General features: G+C 39.1%; 2 protein-coding genes across 6 annotated transcripts; one reads left to right on the forward strand and one right to left on the reverse strand.

Annotated features, from left to right (window-relative positions):
- Window positions 1-653: 653 nt before the first annotated feature.
- On the reverse strand, window positions 654-13,830 carry LOC129591422 (polypyrimidine tract-binding protein 3-like). Of its 5 annotated transcripts, none has more exons than XM_055487059.1 (17): window positions 13,531-13,830; window positions 13,310-13,422; window positions 11,710-11,808; window positions 9,270-9,578; window positions 6,940-7,095; window positions 5,958-6,248; window positions 5,636-5,687; window positions 5,479-5,537; window positions 4,612-4,780; window positions 4,384-4,512; window positions 3,826-3,923; window positions 3,453-3,486; window positions 3,061-3,153; window positions 2,335-2,551; window positions 2,013-2,090; window positions 1,764-1,827; window positions 654-1,439 (listed from the first exon to the last, which is right to left on the reverse strand). In XM_055487059.1, exons 2-17 carry the CDS (start codon window positions 13,316-13,318, stop codon window positions 1,365-1,367), a joined length of 1,932 nt encoding a protein of 643 aa, XP_055343034.1. In that variant the 5' UTR covers window positions 13,319-13,422; window positions 13,531-13,830; the 3' UTR covers window positions 654-1,364. The 5 variants fall into 5 exon arrangements, with proteins under 5 accessions (XP_055343034.1, XP_055343033.1, XP_055343036.1 ...); XM_055487058.1 differs by lacking the exons at window positions 13,310-13,422; window positions 13,531-13,830 and adding exons at window positions 11,944-12,287; window positions 13,012-13,291; XM_055487061.1 differs by lacking the exon at window positions 13,310-13,422.
- A 601-nt stretch (window positions 13,831-14,431) lies between these two features.
- On the forward strand, window positions 14,432-21,593 carry LOC129591420 (1,4-alpha-glucan-branching enzyme-like). The gene is made up of 11 exons (XM_055487054.1): window positions 14,432-14,736; window positions 15,279-15,564; window positions 16,016-16,144; window positions 16,228-16,372; window positions 16,563-16,627; window positions 16,972-17,207; window positions 17,761-18,004; window positions 18,864-18,962; window positions 19,027-19,309; window positions 20,544-20,728; window positions 21,119-21,593. The coding sequence occupies exons 1-11, from the start codon at window positions 14,585-14,587 to the stop codon at window positions 21,413-21,415; spliced, it is 2,121 nt and encodes a 706-aa protein (XP_055343029.1). The 5' UTR covers window positions 14,432-14,584; the 3' UTR covers window positions 21,416-21,593.
- Window positions 21,594-21,901: the final 308 nt, after the last annotated feature.

Below are 21,901 nucleotides of genomic sequence, written 5' to 3' on the forward strand. Positions count from 1 at the left end.
ATGCGGAAAAAAATGTTAGACATTAATTACTGCCAAATAAACCACCGCAAAGCGGTATTGTTGATCACAATACATTACTGAGCACGATGTTCTGATGAGGACACGTTGCATACAATAATCCACTCTACTACGCTAGCTCCAGTATTACCATCTGTCTACGCGACCAAGTATTTGTAAACAGACAGAAGCGGATAAAACTGCCCATTATTTTGGCTGCCCGTACATACATACGTACCGTAATGTCCGTACGGCATTATATTAACGCGCACTGAATTATATTCACTGAATTATTGAATAATTATACCGGCGCAAGTCCGTGCGATATTATTTTCAGTTCCCTGGATTGTTAAGCTATTTATGAAACGTGTAAAATTATTGGTACGAAAAATTATACGGTAAAAACAGGGAGATATTTCGGTTAACATACAGTACAGTTTTCACAGCAAAGGATTTCGCAGAATATCCCTTTCAATATTTTCTCCCAATACTTCTGCTGATTATCGATTTTATTATGAAAAACCGGAAAAAGAAAAACTTATACGGAAAAACATGATAACACGAGGATTTTAAATCACAGTCGCTGATTACCACGAAACAGCAAAGTGGTATCATGCAAATATGCCATTGTACTACGCTAGCAGATATAATCCGTGTAAATTTTCAGTTTAGGTGCCGATAATTTTAATTTACTGTATTTAATGCAATTTAGACGTCAGCATCGTCTCATTACATCCAAAAAGCGGTATAAAAAACCCCCTCGATAAATACAACAACGCACAGATTCCCGGGTACATCGTTCCGTCTCATCCAGCCAGAAAAATCAACCAAATACAGATCAAAAAACAACGCCCAACAACGCCGCTCTCAGCCGCGAGAGAAAAAACTACCGCAGTTGCTACAAAAAAAATCCCCAACAAACCAACCCACAAAAAAGATCAAGGGCGGAGATAAATCCACAAAACACCCAACCACGAAATCCTCCAGAAAACGCTCCACACGAGCCCGTAAATAAATAGAGAATAAATAGAATAAATTTTACAAAAAAACAGGGGGCAACCAGCACGATTTAAACGGGATTTTTTAGATGAATATTCAAAAAAAAGCCAGTGCTAAAAAAAAGGATAAATCAGGGAGAATAAATAAACGCAAAAAAAACGGTATAAAAAATACGGGATGGAATTGCAGGATAGGGTGAAGGCGCGAGGGAGAGATTGGATCGGGACAGAAGAAACAGGCCGGTGGCGGCGATGGGCGGGTTCTTCTGCGGGGCGGCGACATTTGCTGTGCAAAGGATTTGTCTTTTTGTAGAAAAATCAACAAGGCAACCATCTTCCAAGGCACACTGTGCGGATCAGCATGACTGCTTAATCCTTGATCAGGGCTTTCGAGAACGACACCCGCAGGTGGGTGTTCTCGTTCAACTGGAAATTGTGCATTTTCTGCAAATGAAAATAAATCAAAATATTATTCAAAGTGAATTCGCCGGAGAAACAGCAATTACATCATCAATTAAAAGGAACAGGAAAAAACACAGTGTACTTAATTCTGATCAACTGAAGAAATATAATATGTAACACACAAGAAGAAGCAACCATATTTTATTATTGTGTACAAATTAACTGCAGAAGCAGGCAGTAAAGCAAAAAAACAAATTTTAAGAAAAACAGTTCGTTTTAAATGAACTGAGTTCCCGGAAATGAACTGCAAAATTATACTGGAAGTAATTCTTACATTTAGTGGAAAATGCATAAAAATCGACTTACAACAAGGGCTTCCACGGCCTCGTCCACGCTGCCCAACTGCACCAAGGCCATCTTGTGGTCCTTCCTACACAGCCAACCAAAACAACCAATTAGCCGACCAGCGTTTCTCACGATTTCCAATGCTCAAAATTAATTACGAAATATTAATGTAGAAATTTTTAATAAAATATATTTCACGCTAATTAATAATCAAAGGCCAATATTTAATAATAAAAACACCAGCAACTGTCTGCTGGCGGCCGTACGTACGGGAAGAAGCGGAAATGTTTAACGGCGAATCCGTTCTGTGCAAAGTAGTGCACCACGTTCTCCTCCGTGATCGTCGGCCTGCAAAACCACACAGCATTCACAGATCAAAATCCATAGAAGAAAAAGAACAGATAATACGATAAAAATTAATTACCAATAAATAAGAAGAAATACGATAAATATTAATTAAGTACATAAATAAAGCAATAAAGGTCAATTAAGTATACATAAATAAAGTAATAAGTACAACTGTCAATAACAGTATGCCGATTCGAACGCGCGTTCATCAATAACAGTATGCCGATTCGAACGCGATACTAACGGGAGATTGGAGAGATGCAGGGTGGAGTTGGGCGGGTAGATGTTGAGGTAGTTCTTGGAGCCGGGTTTCTTGAAGCGGTGCAGCGGAGAATTGGAGAAGTCGCGCGTCAGTCCGCAGTCGGGCTGCGACTCCTTGGGCAGCTGCACTTCGCTGTGCTTCGAGCTGGTCACCTTCAGCGCCTTGTTGAACAGCCGCACCCGGTCCAAATGCACAATCGCTACACCAACAATGCCCATCGCCATGATTTTTATACAGCAGCAATACAAAATAATAAATTATTAAAAATATATAACTGTAAAAAAATACAATATAATAATAACTGTCACTGTATTTAAAAAAAATTATTAAAAACTTCTAATTCAACGTCAAAAACTATGCAACAGCAGTAAACAGTAGACATGCATAAAACGGTGAAAACGTAGTACAACGGGTCTAACGACAGCATTGTACTTCGTTTCAGCAATGTGAAATCCACACGTTAGACGGCATGATATTATTAGAATACTCAATCAATCCTTTTTTTATGTTTTTGGACCGAATAAAAACACCGAAACTAATGAATAAACACAGCCCAATACCGGATCTCAAAATTTCCCGCACAGCCCTGCTAAACTGCTTGAAGGAAAACACCAAAAAAGCATTATTTCACCTGGTATTTATTCAGTACGTATGCACTTCCTTACCGAATTTAGTAAAGATTGTACACGAATTTTTAATGCAACGTACCGAGCTGCGCCTGCCGCGGTTCGGCGTACTGGATCAGCGCCGTGTCCTTCTTGTTGAAAAGGATCTTCACTCGCAGCACATCACCATACACGCCTGCAAAATTTCACAAATTTTCAGAAATTCCCGAATTTTCAGCGGATATTTTTTCCACAAAATCCCGCATTTTTTAACGGACAATTTCACTTCACAATTATGCATAGATTAATTATACAGCAGCAGAAAAATACCAGTTATATAGCAGCAGATTTGGTAAAATATAAAATAAATCAGACGGGTGTGAGTCGAAACAACCAGAGTGCCGCCAAATAGAAAATAAGCTCCGAAAAATACAGTATACCACAGCGAAAATAAAATAAAAATCACGGTTGAATAATACAACTTGTCAGACGTACCAAAGAGGATGAAAAGGATTTCTGGCGTGACCAGCTGTGACGAAAAAAAAAACAACAAGAGCCACGTGAGAGAAAGCCTGTGTCTGTGTTCGATAAAAGCAAAAAAATAAAAATCCAAATTCCAACACAACCACACCGGCCTCCACACTTCCAGCCGCCATTATTATTCGGATAAATCAAAAAAAGAATTACTTTCAAAGCAGAGTCAAACAGCACACACTCAGATGCAACAGATGCGAGGATCAGCAAGTGTGTGCGGCAAATAAAAACAGGAGACAAAGCGCGCAGAGGACGGAATAAAAGCCGAATGTGCTGTGTGTGTTGGAAATTAGAAGGGGAAATTTTTAGGGGTTATTGTGCGATGTGTGCATACCTCTTCGTTGATATTGCTGACCAGGACGACGCTCGCGCCTTGGGCTAACCGGCCCATATTGCCCAGGGCGGCGTTCAGCGAGTTGGCCGTCAGTCCAGCTGCAAATCATCAATAAAGATAAACGCACTAAACTAATAAAATCATAATAAAACAATACCGAAAAAAATATTAAAATTAAAACCAAAATAAAATAATAAAATTCAAGGACCAAAGTAGCAAAATAACTAATACAATCATAATAAACAAATATCAGAACTACAAATTAAATGCAAGGACAACTGAAGTAGTAATGCGACTAATTACCAAATAAAGACTATCGACGGTCTGCGGCGAATCCGCTTGACCGTTTACCGCCCTGCAATGTCTTACGAGTTACAGTTGAGATCGTAGAAAAGTGGCAAATGATCTCAAATAGATGGCTACGCTACAATATATGTATCTGGCAGAAAACTTAGAACGCAACCAGAAGCATTTGCTTAGATATTAAACTTGTTTGTAAGACATTTTAAACTTTTTTTGTAAGAAAAAGGAATTATTAATTATTTTGCACATTGGTACCATGCAAGAGGGAAGCGCTGTAGGGATGGCCGGCCGCCGTGTTGAGGCCGGGAATGTTATGGGGCGACGCGGCGCCGAGACCATGCAGGAGGGAATGCGGCGACAGCGCCAGACCGGCCGGATTAAAGCCTACCACACCACACCAACGCTCTATTTCACCGCACACGCCAATCAAGAAAAATCGAGCATTTCACCAACAACCATTCCCAGGGATTAGGAGAGCCTTACCGGACAGATGCAGGGGATCCGGGAGGACGGTGGCCTCGCCCGAGGGCAGACCGGGGTTGGTGTAGTCGCGGCTCTTGTCGTTGTTGAAGGTCACGCGCAGATTATCCAGCCGCGAGTACTCGATGCGCAGGGTGCAGCAGCCGGCGTAAATGTTCTGTCCGTCCAGTGACTACACAGCCAACAAGTTCCAACAATTAAAAATACAGAATAATAATATAAAAACATAATATTAAAAAAAAATTAAACAAAAAATACAAGTACGAAAATATTACCATCTACAAGCTCTCTGATTCGGAACCGTCTGATTATTGTTAGAAAACGACGGACAAATATATGTACATATTTCCCCGGTTGAGAAGCAACCCTTCTCGTGCGTATTGTTAATTCTACTTCCCGTTAATTCCACTAATAATTATTAATAATGATCATTAATTTATGAGAGAGTGCGGGAACAAAAAATTAGAGGAAAACAAATCTGTTTTATGTTTCCGTTTGTCCAGCATGTGATTGCGAAAATTTGCATCCAATGTGAAAAAAAAGGAAATTTCTGTTAAAGATCACACACCGAATTCACATTTTTCTATTTATATTGTCAACTGCCGTTCGTTGGTACAAACTTCAAATCACTGTGAGGTCGGGTCTGTGTGAACCACTACACTACACGATCACACTAGCTGCTACTAACGTCCACCGTCAATACTGTGTACAAAGCCAAATCGGTAGAAACAGTCAATTATATAAATACTAACGCAAATTTCACTACAGAGCTGATATTTCATTCATACAGCTGCAGATGCTGTGATAATTCGCAGAAAAATAAATACACCGTATTTACTGGAAATTAAGGGGGAAAACTGTGTACAGTACCTGCTTAGCCAGCGACGCACTTTGACGGTCGGGATACTGAATGAGCGCTTGATACTGCTCTACAGGAACACAATAATCAATAAGCAAACACCGTAAATACTTTACTGTTAAAAGAATCAGTAAAGAAAACAGTGCAAAAACACAGCAACGAACTTACGATTCTTGGTGAAGGTGATGATGCGTAATACTTTGCCGAATCGCGAGAATATCTATCCGAAAAAGAAATCTCATCACACCCTATCCAATAGTCCGTTAAGCATCACAATAAAAATGAGTACTAATTTCTAACCAATCAATTTACCAAAATAATTAATTATTACAATAAAAACGTTTTCAATTAAATAAATAAAATAAAAACATTTTCTCACGTGAAATGTCACCAAAAAAATACCGAATAAAATCAATAAATCATCATAAAAACCAATATTAACTTAATATGAATTTTCGACACGCTAATATAGAGCATTTTCACCGCTCACCCCGTGGAGGACGTCGAGGGGAATGGGATACATCATGTTCTCGACGACCACGCGCAGGATGGTGTTGATGCCGCCGTACTCGGCGTGGCCGCCGTTGACGCCGGTGGGCGAGGACTGCTGCTGCTGCTGTTGTTGGTGCTGCTGCTGCTGCTGATGCAGCGCCGCCAACTGGTGTAGACCATTAGCGCCGGCCAGCAGCGGGCTCATGCCGGCCATTAGGTTGGGCGCCGCCATGTTCATCATCATGTTCATCGGCAGGCTGGCCTTCATCAGGGACGCCGCGTTGTTCACCTGTCCATGTTCAGTTCACAAAAACACCGTTAGCTGTGTTAATTCACCACGCCACACCATGTCAAAAAAATCATAACATTATACGGCGAAAAATCAGATAACAACACTAGCCAAAATAAAGAAATTTTTAACAATTTTTAACAGTTTTAACAATAATTTTTAACAATTTAACAATTAATAGATAATTTTTAACAATTATTATGTGTTTTAAAAACTAAAACATGCATGCATACCGGATAAATTACGACGAATTATTATCACAAATAAATTCCAAGAAAACGTAATGCACCTGATAAAATTACAACAAACATTAAATAAGAATATAATTTATATAAAGAAAAATTACGAAAAACCGCAAATTACGGAGGTAAACGAAATGCCAATTATCTACACAATTTCCCGCAAATTACCAGCACTGATGGCAAAAAATTCAAGCAAAAAATAATATAAAACCGAAAATATGACCATATATAAATTTTTTCATTTTTTATCGCCTCAATTCACTCGATCTACCGAGCTTCGAAAAGAAGCAAAACGCCAAACAAGCGCAGCGAAATATTCATATGCAGTCAAAATTTCTCCACCACCGCGAACACGCCCCACAGCCGCATTCAGTTTCAATATTTTCGCAGGGAACATCAGCGATAAAAGTGCGCATTTGCATTCCGCATTGGGGCGCGATATCACTTACATGGTTGGCCATGTGATTCTGGTGATCGGTTTTCAGTTCCTTGTGCGTGGAATGCTGCACAAAGCATTGCTTGTTCTTGACCATGCAGGGGAAGCCCGAGTTAAAGTAGTTGACCATCTGGATGGCCGACACTTCGTCCACCATCTCCAGAAACGCCTGCAACAAAATGACAGAAAAATGCAACTTCCACGCCACAACTTAACAAAACTACCGGATAAGATAGCACTTAACAAATAAACGATCCCAAACGTAATGGACAAATAAAAGATCTTAATACGCTCGAACAGGCAAAAGCAATAAAATAAAAAAAACATTTCTGGAAAAATAAAAAATCCAGAAAATGGATTAGTAAACGAAAAGAAATACAAAATACCCAAACAAAATCATGAAAAATATAAGCACAATATCCGCAAATTTAAACAGGAAACAGGCGAACGGGGTAATAAAAAAAGCCTGAGAAAATGCAAGAAAATTATAAATAAGACTTGAAATACGAATGAGATCCCATCAGGGCGGATTCGGACAAAAAACTGTATTTTACCGCAGTCAAGGCAGCTAACCGATGCTCGTACCGCAGTGCAAAATCGAGCGAAGACCACAGTTAATTAAAATTTATTAAATTATTCACAAACTAAATTAGTTCAGTCAAAACTGGCTCGAAATCTCAATTATTTCAAGTCCGCCTGAAATTGTAATAAAGTTTTCTAGACATTTTACCAGCAGATTTTATAGCGGAAAGCAAATTAGTACTACAAAGCGAACTTTATCAGACGAAATGAGCGGCTGTGCTTAATGAGTAAGACGCGGCTGAAGGGAGCCTGTCAAAAACAGCCCGATAACGCCGGTTCGTCATATTTCCCAAAAACACCCGTTCGGCACGTACTGGAGATTTATCGGCTTTACTATATGCTGCACAATATCATTACATCCACCGCCAGCAAGTCTTGCTTTGCCTACACCGCGCTTATCAAACCGACAATTCAATCACACCGAACAGCTGGAATTCATCAATTTTTCACAAGGAGAACGCCGCGTTTACAGCCGCACAACAAAAATAAATAACAGAAAATAATTTACTGTATTTATATTTCTTACAATTTCAAACAAATTAATTTTGGAATTACGTACGCAAATTTTCGTAATAAAGCACCGAATTAAAAATCGAAAATAAAGGAAATTTAAATTATAAAAAGACCTCTTACTATATCGTATTAATTTTGTAATTTCAAACAAGTTATTTCCTAATTATGCAAGTTTTCATAATAAAGGGCCGAGCTGATAAAATAAAATTTTCAAAATTAAAACAATTATTTATTTTTATAATTTCAAACAAATTAATTCCGTGATTATGCAAACAGCACAAAAAATATTTGCAGTAATTGCTGAAAAATCTGTATACAGCCCAGTAAATCAATCAAGAAGAAAAACATAAACAATCGATTTTTAACCAGCCAGTCACACACATTACAACCATTCTTATCCGTCTGTGTTTACACCAACGAACAACACCTTGCACTGAATAATTGCCAAGCCATTTGCCGCGCAAAACGTCTGTCTATTTCCGGCACACAACGTTATCAATGGAAAATGCTAATCATAACAACAGCCACGCAGAGCGCCGTTTCCCAGCTCTGGTTTTCTGCACAGCCGTTGAACTGATTTCCTTGCAGCGCGCATTTTGAGGCCGCACACTGGCACACACTGAACCGGGTTTAAAATGGTGTCAGACTGTTTGCATAAGACGCAAACGCTGCCATAAAACATCACCAATTATACACACACAAACTACGCGCATACTCAAACATCAGCGCTGCTGCATTGTGCTTCCAAATAGAGCAGAAAATTTCGCGGAAATTTTTTCCTCTACTAACATAGGTTTTTCAAACTTAAATGCCACACTGCGAGTTTTTAAAACATCGAATATGAATTCACTTTCAATCCTTTTAATTACAGGGATCAATACATATTCCGTAGCATAACTAAAAACGACAGCTGAAATCGTAGAACACTGGCGGATTATGGCGTTGTAAAAGAACAAATATCAGAGCCAAAAAAAGTACTGTTATTACAAACCACTGTTACGAAAAACCAAAAATTTTCATTTTTTTCCACTGGAAATTTCTGGATAACGGTGTTACAACAATGACATCACAATCTTAAATCTTCACAAAAAATATGCCGAAACCTAACAAAGAAATAGTGCTTAACAGTTCGTTCGAAACATTTTTAAATACGTACTAAATTTTTTAATATTAATTTGCTAATAACGATATAACTGGCGTCAATGAAACTTGAATGGAGGGAATATTTATTTGCGTGCGGTACTGTACCTGATTTTTGCCTTTGAGAATGAGGACATTGTTGATGCGGCCGAAGGCCAGGCCCACCGCGACAATGTCGGCCTCCACGCAGTCAGCCGGTACGCCGCGGATGTGGACGACCTTGGAGGGGGAGGTGGCCGTGGTGTGCGCGTGGTGGCCCATGCCGCCACTGCCGTTGCTGCCCGCGCCGTTGGCGGTCCCGTGGTGGTGGTGGTTGTGCGTGCCGTTCCCGTTCATCACCGTCCCGTTGGTCCCGCCGGCTGACCCGTTCGTCAGGCTGTCATGGCCGTATCCGCCGGCTGACTCATCCAGTTTCGCCTGTCCAACATTCAAAAAATACTCAATACAGCAGACAGACTTTTTTTATATTTTATACTTTTTTTCCCCTTTTTTACAGGAATTTTAATATTTGTGCCCCTGTTTATTATAATAAAATTCATTTATTTATTAAAAACAATATTCTAAAAATCTGCTTGACCGTTAATTTTTTTACTAATTTTACATAACAGTAAAGCAAATGTTCAAGTCTAAAAAAGAATCAAGAAGGTCACAAAAAATTTAAAAAAATGAAAAACGTTCATCCCATATCAGAAACCTACGAATTTGTTGACTCAAAACGACACTCGAAATAATTCCGAAAGGAAATTAAATGCTACTGCTTGTCTAAATTTCACACAAGTAAGTATTCGTAGCTGCACTGTTTCTATCGATGTTTACGGTTTCTTTGCACAAGATTAATCTAGAAGATGTCTGCATTTTATCGCTTCTTATTTTTTTTCGCAGACAAATAATCGCCTGAATCACTCACTTTGGCTTGCGGGCATCAAACACAAATCGCAATCAGCGTGAACGTGCCCAGATAACGCTTTTACGTGCACTTTTTATGTAACTTATTGTCAAAAATGATATCACTGCGATTCCTCATAACAAACGCCAGGCTGTCATATTAGCAATAAAAATTAGATAATCAATAAAAAATTTCCCAAAAATGAAAACGCAACTATAGAGAAAAATATTACTGAGTGAATCTCGATCATAAATTTTGTCTTAATTATTTTGATTTGATCCTCAAAGCTCCGGTAACTTTTTTTAATAATTCGTTTATGATTACTTTTTTCGGAAAATAACTAGCGATTTAAATTTCTTTTAATAATTACATTTTTTGGAGGAAATATCTAACGATAAAAATTAAAATAATGCAACGCCGTGTCGTCGCGCGCCGTTGGAAATCGGAAGCACCTTTTTGATTTTCAACCGGCAGCGACACCTGTTCGCGGATCATTTCCGTATTGAACTGCAATATTTTTTTTGCTTGATCAGCGCAACACCGCCGAGCAGGTGGCTGACATTCTGAATTAACCCGCGATACAAACTGAAAATGCGATCAACAAGTGTTGTTGAACCAGAACACGCGAAACCCAATCGATGGAGAATGCATTTTGCGCGTCGCTGTCTACCGGAAATATGAATGTGTATCGCCTAGTTCATTCGCCGTGAATCACAGCCAATTTGGCCGAATAGTCACGCTCCGGCATATCGCATCGCGTTTAAAAGCTGATCAACGATCAATGTCAATGCACATCAGTATATGCCATCCAATTATTGCGCCAACCAAAATATATGACTCAATTTGCGATACCGATCGTCAAAATCCACTAAACAATGCAATAACTTGAAACACAACTATTTTCAAATACTTCCCAGCTTTATTCTCAAAATTTCAGGCAGCCCAAAAAATTCACAGACAAACATTTCAACTACTTATTTGTTTTTAACACATATTTTATTTTAATTATTTATTGTTTAGCCGTCATTAAAAATATGAATTGAATTAGAAAAATCTCAAAAAAACCTTTTGGAACTACAATATTCATTAATCTACGGCTTTTTATATGCATTTTCTTGAATAAATAAACTTCGCTGCATTTCAAATTTTGATTCCGTCGCGCGTGGTTCAGAATACCAACGCAATTTGGAATTTTCGATAAAACTGAAAACCATAAAAAATCAGTAATTACAGTCCTATTCTCAAGAACCGAAATTTTAGCAATTTAAAGTTATGTTTCAATTAAGTATTAATCTATTTTTACTTATTTTATTGGTGCTGTATCACAAATTTTCCCTATTTTAAAGCAACGAAAGAATGTCGCCGAAAAAAATTCGCCAAATACTTACATAACGTACCAAAACTCAGTGAAATCCAAAAAATACAGAAACATGTTATCAAACTGAACAGCCGGAAAAGTACTTTTGCAGCTGTCCACAAAAATCACCATGACAACTGCGAAAAGGATCAAATTACTTACAAAAACGCTATCGTTATAATCGAATATTTTTCAAGCAGAAGTTGCTAAGTGACCGTGGACCGAACGGCAAAAACAATATTCAATTTGGAAAACTGATTAAATAAAATATAAAAAAATAGCAATAAATGCGGCACACCACTGACCTTCTTCAATTCGGCTTCGGAGCCCATGGGAGCCTCACCCGCGGACAATCCGTTCATCGTGGCGCGTAAATCTGGCTCATACACCTCCTCCAGACTTCTCTGCAACGGCAACAAACCGCAAAAACCCAATCAATCCGGGAATTCCACAAAAACCAAATTAGCGTTACACTAACGAAAATCTTCAACAATTCGGGTACGCGACTGCACAGTAACCATCAACCGGATCTCGCTCACCATTAAGAACGCCTTCATCAGGTCGGTCGAGCGTGGACAACAATAGGGCTGGAGAAACAATAAAGGGGGGCACCCGTCTCTCTCTCTCAACGCTTAATCCGCTATCATCGTTCGCCAAATCAAACCGTTTTTCCCCAAAAATGTTACCAACGAGTTCCGTATAATGTCTCTCTCTTTACTCGGTGAAGGCTAACTTTTCCACTTATCAGCTCGGCCTGCGCGGTGCCTCTCTCTCTCGCTCGCTGCTGTCTGAACGGTTTTCAGGGCTGGCATGTGCTAAACGATTTTCGAGACTGCTCTTTGCTCTGGAAATTTGCTTCATCTGTTCAACGACGATCGGTGTACTGTAGTGAAACGGCAAGCCGCAGTCGGTTGGTAAAAATGGCCGTTTGGAACATGTGCCGGTTGACCACGCCCCCGTGCTGCTCACCGGGGGCGGGGCCAACTGACCACTTGTCAAAACCGGAAATTGCAGTGACTCAGTGTGCTAACGTAACTCCATTAAACTCCCCTGGGATTCACAACGCAACCGAAAATTACATTTTATTATAAAGTTAATATTACTGCATCTAATTTACACCCAAAATTTAAAAAATTACCAAAAAATTCCAACAAAAACATGGGATTTTTTGCCAATTTTTGTTAAATTCTCCAACCACGTTCTCAAAATCACCGTTTTTAAAGTAACAGGGAAAAATTAAAACAAAACAAAAAATATTTTAACAACATCACAAAATTTTTACAACAACAACCGAAGAAATAGAGAATAAAAAATAATCGGAATGATTTTGTGAAATTTTTTTGTGGAAATTATTGACAAATAAATTCGATAATTATTAAACTTTAAAATTATTAGCATACAAAATAAATACTTATTCATCTGTCAATATATATCTTTGAAACTGAAAGAATCAGATTCGATAAATTCATTTTTGCATCGGGCTATTTTAAAGACTGAGTGGAAATGGAATATTATGTCCCTAAAATTATTTTAATTTATTGGTCAGTTCGATCATTGCGTCACTGCATTTTGGATGATCCAGGAAGACAATACTGTGTTTATTGAACCTCTGGAATGTCAACACCACCGCCTTCACCGGAAAACAAACCGCAAATGTTGCCGATAAGGTCGCTTAATCGTTAATCAGCGATGAGCGCTGATGACGCATTCGAAACTGTTTACGGCGACAGCCACTAATCACCCCCTGTCTGCCGATTTCCCTGTTCACGTCGGCTACTCAACTAATAACGTACAGGGAGCACACCTGACTGTCCACGCGCGACAGAACAGTCAGAAGCGTCATGCAGCAATTAAAACAATATTTTCTCTAGGCCAAACCAAAACAAAGTTACCAAAAATCCTCACCTTAGACATAATAACCCCCAAGCCTAGATTTCATGCAACATTAGGGAGAAGAGTCCGCGCGTGTGAAACATCCATTAAGAGAAGCGTGGGGAGAGATGCGAAATTTGCGGGTTCTGAGCACAAAAAAAAAACCAAAAAAAAACACCACACGTTTCCAATCATGCAGGGTTATCAATCAAGGCCACAACGGCAGCGGAAGAAGGGGAGAGTGTGGCACTTACTCGGAATACTGCGAACACAGGATCACATGGGAGAGATCATCGGGATGATGGAAGCACAAAATAACACACGGACGGAACGGTGAAAAACCAGGGACGGAATAAAACAGAAAACACGCACTTGTACAACACAAGCTAGAAAAAAAGAAAAGAAAGAGAACGTAAGTGAGACAAAACGCACGAAGAAAACTGAGGAAACAGAAATCTTCCTTGTTTTTTATCGGGATGACATGGTGTGTGCCGTGTGGGATGATTTTTGTGTTCGCTGACGAAAGCGCACTGCGCACCTGAATGAAAAAACCAGCGTCGTTGCTGTGTGTGCTCGCGTACGCAAGTTCGAAGATCGTAATCGTCATTCGACGAATGCAGTGATGCGCGGCAAGAACATCGCCGAGGGAAACTACGACACTTTTCCGAGCTAACAACAAAAATTACCAAACCGAATTTAGTTTTCTGATACAAAACTGTATTATTAATAATTTTAGCAAAATTTATTTCTTAGAAAAAGCAAAATTTGCAAATCTTTACGGACCTGTAAAAAATAAATAAAAAATCTAAAAGCTCCGGACCGCCATTGAATGACGGCGTAACGAACGCATTTTAGCCTGCAAAAGTGTGCATTTGCAGACTGGGCGGAAATCGTTTTTTAGCCATTTTGGTGAGCCGTCTTTTTCTAGAAGCGACTGCTTCCACACAACCCAATATTTATTACCAATTCTTCAAATATTTCAATCTTGGTCATTTTTAATCAACAGGAAACTCGGTTGTCAATCGCGATGATATGCCAGTTACTAGGGGCTTCAACCACAAGCGAAATTTACCCCAGCGTATGCCTCGTGCCGCCTCGCCACACTGCTTCACTGCGCATTCGTAGGAAAAAGCCAAAGGCCGGGACTGGTATAAAGCCAGCGAGCGATCAGACCACAATCACGAAATTTTGACGTGATCGCGCTGATCAGCTGTTGAGAAGACGCACTGCATTTGCTCCTTTTTCTTTTTCCTCGTTCCTTATTGAAAGAGGATTAATTTCGTGATATAGTGGGAAGATTTTGCAGTGATGCCTGCCCGCGGAACCCGATCGGAGATGAGCAGTCAGGAGGAAGGCGACGCCGCTGATATCAGTGCCAGCGTTTCCGACGTGCCCGACATCGACAACCTCTTCAAATTAGATGGATATCTCCGCCATCATGAGCGCGAAATCCGTCGCAGGTTAGTGGGAAACTGTCGGGAAAAGGTTGCGTTCCTTTGTATAATTATTATAAACGCGGAAAGATTGCTGTAAATGCGTTTGCATGCGCAGAAGTTCCCCGTTCGCTGGCCAGGAAATCTGCAAATTCGTTAAAACCAAAATCTAATTAATTCGTTAAAAATTTGATAAAAATAGCGGACGCCTTGAATTCATATTCCTTAAGCAGAAAAGTATTTTAAAAATTTGGTATGTACATTTGTTAGTGCGCTTCAGCCGGAATGCAGCGGGGATTATTAAAAGTGGATTTAATAAAACAATTTAAAAATATATAAATCTGAAAATTGCGTTGCGTTAAAATATTTCTCGTTTATTTTGGAATTCTCAATTCTGCGATCAAAATAATTTTTCCAAAAAAATAACACTTAATTTTGTTTAGCTAATTTTACCCGTGTTTCCTCCGGGAAAGCCGAACATGGTTTTAATTAAAATAAAATCAAGAAAAAATATTTTTGGAAATTACTGGGAAAAATGCATTCAAAAATGTTGTTTTTCCATTTTTTAGATACGGTTGCTTTCAGTCGATTCTGAACGATATCCAGGCGTATGAGGGCGGCATGGAGAAGTTCAGTCGGGCGTACGAGAACTACGGGATGAATGTGCAGAGCGACGGGAGTATCCTGTGTCGGGAGTGGGCGCCCGGCGCGGAAGCCGTGTATCTGTACGGGGAATTCAACAACTGGGACCGCCAGGGAATGCCGTTCCAGAAGGGACCTTTTGGCAAATGGGAGCTGCTGCTGCCCCCGCGCCCCGACGGTTCCTTGGCCGTGCCCCATAACTCCATTGTCAAGGTATGCGAAAAATTAATTTTTCAATTTCAGGAATATTTTTAAAGATTTAAGTCGAAAATGTTGTATTTTCTGACATTGTCAACGTAAGCGTTGAATTAATTATTTTATCTTATTGCACGAATGGTTTTTCTCTGAATTTGCTTTCTGAAAATTGTAAATGTTCGTGTTGTTATGGTCGATAACTGGATTCCTAAATAATTTGCTGGAGATTCATCCCATTCGCGGTTTGTTGCTGATTGTAATAAAAATAAAAATTAATTGTATTGCCTTGGTTTTATAGATAAGACATATTTTGTATACATATAATATTTCCGCTAACTATTCAGTGCCTATTCGGCGACTATTTTATTAATCGACTATTTTCGTGTTTTAGTCGAATATTTTATTTATTCACCTGTTTTAGCGTTTTGATTAAAAATTTTCGTTTGAAATTGTGCGCTTGTTTCTGCAGTTGCTGATTAAATCGAAGTCCGGTGAATTTGTGGAGCGTCTCAGTCCGTGGGTGCGCTATGCCGTCCGCTCGCGGGAGCCCAAGAACGTCACATACGACGGCGTCTTCTGGTGTCCTCCGAAGAATGAGGCAAATATGAAATAATCCTGCATATTTTGCTTTTGTTGAGAGGAAGCGCTCGTTAACATTTTTGGCGGTTTTTGTTACAACAGCGCTACGTCTTCAAACATCAGCGTGTGGCGAAAGCGGAGAGTCTGCGCATCTACGAGTCCCACGTGGGCATTTCCTCCTGGGAGGGCAAAGTGGCCACCTACGACCATTTCACCGATAATGTCCTGCCGCGCATCAAACAACAAGGTTATCCTTTCGTTGGGTTCACCGGCGTTTTTTCTTTACAAAATATCTTCAAAAATGGGAATTAGTATAGCTGCTACACTTCCGAATTTCGCTGCCTAATCTTTCGTCTTTGCATTTGAAAAATTATTTTTGGAAATCAGGAGCTTTTATAATTTTCTGAATTTTCTAATATTTTTCTTGTCATTTGCAGGATATAACGCGATTCAGTTAATGGCGATTATGGAACATGTGTATTACGCTTCCTTTGGATATCAGGTACGAAGTCTTTTTTAGTCTGTTGTTTTGACAGAATTACACGAAATAAATTATACGCTTATTTTTCGGAAATTTTTTCTCGATCTATAATAATTTTTATTTCTTGTCGCGCATAAATCTCTTGGGTAGTTTTCCATGATTCAGTCTGGACAGTGTGAGTTATGGTCGTATTTTTCCGCGACTGTTTTCGTCTTAATATTTTAATAGATAATAACTGACCATAATCTTGATCTACGACAGTTCGGTAATATTTTTCTTTTTCATGTACTGTACTTTATCGTATTAATTTGCCTTTCGTTTGCTTTGCGGTAGATGTTTACGAATGGTAACTATCGTTATTGTAGGTGACGAGTTTCTTCGCCGTGTCCAGTCGCTACGGGACACCGGAGCAGTTCAAGCGCCTCGTCGACACGGCGCACTCCTTAGGCATCGCCATTCTGCTGGATGTGGTGCACAGTCATGCGTCCAAGAACTCCCTGGACGGACTGAATCTCTTCGACGGCACCAACTCCTGCTATTTCCACGACGGCGGCAAAGGCGAGCATGAGTTGTGGGGATCCCGGCTGTTTGATTACTCGAAGTAAGGCAGCGCGCTGCAATTTGTTTTTTCATGTTTTTACTTAGCGCAGTAGCGTTTTGTTGCGAAATAACTTTCTCTGTTTTCCCTCCTCTTTGGTCGCGAATTTTAATTTGGAATGGGTACTACCGTATTAGCAGGGTCATTAATGAAAAATTTCTCTCCGATATTGCTGTTTTTCGTGTGAGCAGGTTGGTATTGTTTTTTTTAATAAAAATTTTTTCCATTCCGAGTTTTATTGTTTATTAGGCCTGCTGCGTTCAAATTTCCCACAACGAAATTTTTCCTCCATCGTGTTTATTACCTACAAGAACTTTCGTTGTGCAGTTAGCGATGTAAAATTCCAGTTAATCCTCGTTCGCGGCATGAGCTAATTTGTTGATGGCGTAGTGTAGTGGCTATTTGTTGTAAACATAGTTGGTCAGTTAGCCTGCAGATGTCCTTATCTAAACAGTGTGTAAACAGAAATGTGTAAACTTTTTACGATAGCAGTGGAAACTTTATCAGCCCTGCTAAGATTTTTTTTTATAGTCTTAACTGACAGTGCCTTGTGTAGATGGGAAGTGTTGCGCTTTTTGCTGTCGGATCTGCGTTGGTTCATGGAGGAGTACCAGATTGACGGGTTCCGCTTCGACGGAGTGACCTCCATGCTGTACCACAGCCACGGGATCGGGCACGGTTTCTCCGGTGATTATAACGAATACTTTGGCCTGAACGCCGACACCGACTCCATCGTCTATCTGATGCTGGCCAACCACATGCTGCACTCACTCTATCCCCACATGATCACCATCGCCGAGGTCAGCGGAATTATTATTAAATAAATATTAAATTGATTGATTATTATTGAATTGACTGATTGATTTTAAATGAATAAATTATTATGATTAAATTGAATTATTTTTATTATTATTAAATTTATGATTATTATTCATTGTTTAATAATGAAATAATTACAATAAATCGCAGTTGTTACAGAATTTCTTGCGTTTTAGCGAATTTTTCAGTTCAGAAAAGTTGCGTTTGTACGGTAGGATTTCAGCAACTGATGGTGATGGCAAAAAAATAAGGATTACTCCTTCAACTGGCAGTAGCGACATTAATAGCACTTATTGCAAGCGCTGCTACACTGCTTCTTCATAGTTGAAATTTCGTTATTAAAAAAGGGATGTAATATTTTGCTACGCAACATTATCTGTTCTTTGAAGGTTATACACACGGCAATTTTTTTTCACTTGCGTAGTCAATTTGTAGCCATCACTCTACAATCGCACTACGGATCCTAATGCGTCTACAGACAAATTATTCATTTCTAAAATTTGGTTATCATAAAGTTGATTCTGAATGCAATTTTTAACGGCGGAAGTAAAAAAAGCTTGACTTACGTTTTTCGTAATAATTTATCATTCTTCGATTCGTATTTGATGGCAGATGACAATCTGGAAATGACTTGCAAAACAAAACATCTTTACAACTATTTCGTCCGATTTTTTAATTTTATAATTTCTCAGAATTAATGTTTTTCTTGAAGTACGTGCGTATATCCGATTTATTTTATGTATTTATATTTTATCCGTGGTTTTGCTGGTTTATTGAGTTATTTTTCATTGTATTTATTGCCGCTGTATTTTTTACAAATTATGATTTTTTATGAAACAGGATGTCTCTGGCATGCCGGCATTGTGCCGTCCGGTGACGGAAGGCGGGCAGGGTTTCGACTACCGCCTGGGCATGGCCATCCCCGATAAATGGATCGAAGTAAACAAAAAAATTCACAATATTGTTTTAATTCGGATAATTTAATTAAATTGGATGTTTATAGTATTTAAAGGAGAAGCGCGACGAGGAGTGGGACATGGGGGAGCTGGTGCACACGCTGAGCAACCGGCGGTGGGGCGAGAAGACGGTGGCGTACGCGGAGTCGCACGATCAGGCGCTGGTGGGGGATAAGACGCTGGCGTTTTGGCTGATGGACAAGGACATGTACACGCACATGTCCACCATGTCCGAGCTCATCCCCAGCGTGGACCGCGGACTGGCCCTGCACAAGATGATCCGCCTGCTCACGCACTCCCTCGGCGGCGAGGCCTGGCTCAACTTCATGGGTACGCTCAATCGTTTCCGTTGAGAAATGTTCACAAAGTGCACAGCGGAAAGTGTTTCTAAATTTAATTATCCTTTTAATTACTAATTTTTATTAATAAAATTTAAACTAAATTATATTTTTATTACTAAATTTTATTAATAAAATTAAATTTATTTTAGTTTTGTTAATTTTAGTTCAGTAAATTATTTATTAGCCAGAGCAGCTGTAGAATTTCCTGTGTGAATTACCGGTAGCTTGTCATGCTGGGCAGTTGCAGTATAATTTTACAATTTTAATTAGCAGTTTTTCGCAGCCGTGTTGGAATGAACTAACGCGGTAGCCAGGTTCGTCATTGATGCAGGGTTGACTTTGGGGGTAAAATAATTTCTCTGCTCTTGTCGGCAATCAGGGTTTGAATAACATTACGGTTTGCTTTACATTTTCCTTTCGGCAAAAAATTTCCGCTAGCGCCTGACTATGGAAAGCGCAAGCCACAACGATTTTCAGTACGAGTACAGCTTTTCTGATACAGTACTGTATGAAGTTATGAACATATGCAGCGATCACATATTCACATTGAACAGTAGGATGCATGTGGGGAAACAAAGTTAGTATAGAATATTGTAGTGGAATGGCTGACGACACGGCTGTTAATTCGTGGAAATTAGCAGTTTTCTTTGTACAAAATAGTTTTCAGTTTGTTTGAGTTTAGTAGAATATTTTTAAACTGACGATGGAATACTGTGCTGGATGCTAGTTGAAAACTTATCTGGAAACACTTTAATTTAAGAATAATTTTATGAATATTTAAAGTAATTGGTGTAATAATTTAATTGGTGTGCAAAAAATAATAATAATTCAGTTTATCGTTAGAAAAAATGAACACGTTGAATTATTTCATAAAAAGTTTTAATTAATATTTCATAAATTATTTTATGAAAATTATTTTATTATAAATATTTTGTAAAAAGTTTGTGGTCATTTAATTCCTTCTAACTGTCGAGGTTTTATTTTATGGCTGATTATAGCCTTACGAATACAAGACGGCGTGAAGCCAATGCACTACAGCTGCTAGCCGCAGAATGCATAGCCAAACTTGAAGGTTCAAGACACGGCTCATCCGCGATCCACTGGTTTAATTACCAAAAACACATTTCCGTTCTCTTTCTTTGATTTTCTTGTGACCGCTTGATTCTTGGGTTATGGTACTTATGCGAAAGATCATTTTGAAAAATTAATTGTAATTGGCTTAGGTAACGAATTTGGCCATCCGGAATGGTTGGATTTCCCGCGTGTCGGCAATCAGGAGAGCTTTCACTATGCGCGCCGCCAGTGGAATCTGATCGAGGACGATTTACTGCGCTATAAATTCCTGAACAATTTCGATCGGGCCATGAACTTGACGGAGGAGAAGTACCACTGGTTATCCTCTAATCCGGTAAGGAATAGCTGCGGTACAAGAAATATGCTTTTCCTGGCATACTTTCCGTTTATCTAATTTATGTATTTTCATATTTAATCTGCAGTACATAGATCAGTTTTTCTCTTACTGTTTAATGTTTTTTGGTCAAAATAAAATTCTACAAATTTTGCTTTATTTGTTTTAATTTTAGTTCAGATTTATTTGATCAATTTAAAATTAGAGAAATTTTTCCGCAGTTGCTGTTCTTGTTTCCGCAGTGCTGCGGTTGTACAAGAAGGTTTATTTTGAATTTATTTGACCAAAACAAAATGAAATAAATTGTGGTATAAATGTTTAAGGTTCGGCTTGAATTTATTTGACCAAATTATTTTTTTTTCGAATAATTTGGATTATGCATGTGTGCAGGCGTGGGTGAGCTGGAAGCACGACGGCGATAAAGTGATCTGCTACGAGCGTGCCGGCCTGGTCTTCGTCTTCAACTTCCACTCCCACAAATCCTTCTCCGACTACAAGGTGGGCGTGGAGGTGGCCGGGAAGTACCGCATCGTGCTAAACACGGACGACGAGCAGTTCGGCGGGCACCGGCGGGTCGCTCCCGACAGCGACTTCTTCACCTTCAACGAGGGCTACGCCCACCGCCGCCACCACATGTGCGTCTACATCCCCTGCCGGGTGGCGCTCGTCTTCGCCAAGATGGACTGAATTGCGGGCTTTCCGTGTTTGTCGTAAAAATATAATAATATTTGTTTTATTAAAGAGTCGCTTTTAATTGGCTTTTATCGCTTTAGGTTGGTTCGCGGAATATTTGTTCTATTAATTATGGTTTGAATTTTAATGAAAGCGCGCGCGAATTCTGTGTTGTAAGAAAACGATTAAAAATTAAGTAGAAAAAGGAAATAACATAAAAAAGAAATACAAGTTAATCAAAAAGGAAATAATAAAGTAGAAAATGAAATTAAATAAAGAAGGAAAAAGATAAAAAATTAGTTACAAAATAAAATACCGACTAAAAAGCGTTAGAAAGAATTCTGAGCATGAGCAAGCATATCAAATATGAAAAAAGTGTAAAATAAAGTAGTCGATTGTCAATAAAGCGTAACAGAAATAAAATACGTAAAATTATTGGAATGGAAATTAACAGAAAGAGCCGAATAATTTGGTATTCGCCTAGTGTGAGCATCACGCCGA

The sequence above is a fragment of the Paramacrobiotus metropolitanus genome, unplaced genomic scaffold (genome assembly GCF_019649055.1).
Source record: "Paramacrobiotus metropolitanus isolate TYO unplaced genomic scaffold, Prichtersi_v1.0 Parri_scaffold0000046, whole genome shotgun sequence".
Lineage (NCBI taxonomy): Eukaryota > Metazoa > Tardigrada > Eutardigrada > Parachela > Macrobiotidae > Paramacrobiotus > Paramacrobiotus metropolitanus.

Bases quoted from the DNA above. Each gene is read 5' to 3' on its own strand.
- LOC129591422 (XM_055487058.1), bottom strand. The intron at 3,487-3,825 runs GTATGCACACAT...TTTTCGTCACAG, and splicing joins TCAGCAATATCAACGAAGAG to CTGGTCACGCCAGAAATCCT. The intron at 2,091-2,334 runs GTTAGTATCGCG...GTGGTTTTGCAG, and splicing joins CTGCATCTCTCCAATCTCCC to GCCGACGATCACGGAGGAGA.
- LOC129591420 (XM_055487054.1), top strand. From the start codon at position 14,585: ATGCCTGCCCGCGGAACCCGATCGGAGATGAGCAGTCAGGAGGAAGGC. The intron at 16,373-16,562 runs GTTATCCTTTCG...TGTCATTTGCAG, and splicing joins GCCGCGCATCAAACAACAAG to GATATAACGCGATTCAGTTA. The intron at 19,310-20,543 runs GTACGCTCAATC...TAATTGGCTTAG, and splicing joins GGCCTGGCTCAACTTCATGG to GTAACGAATTTGGCCATCCG.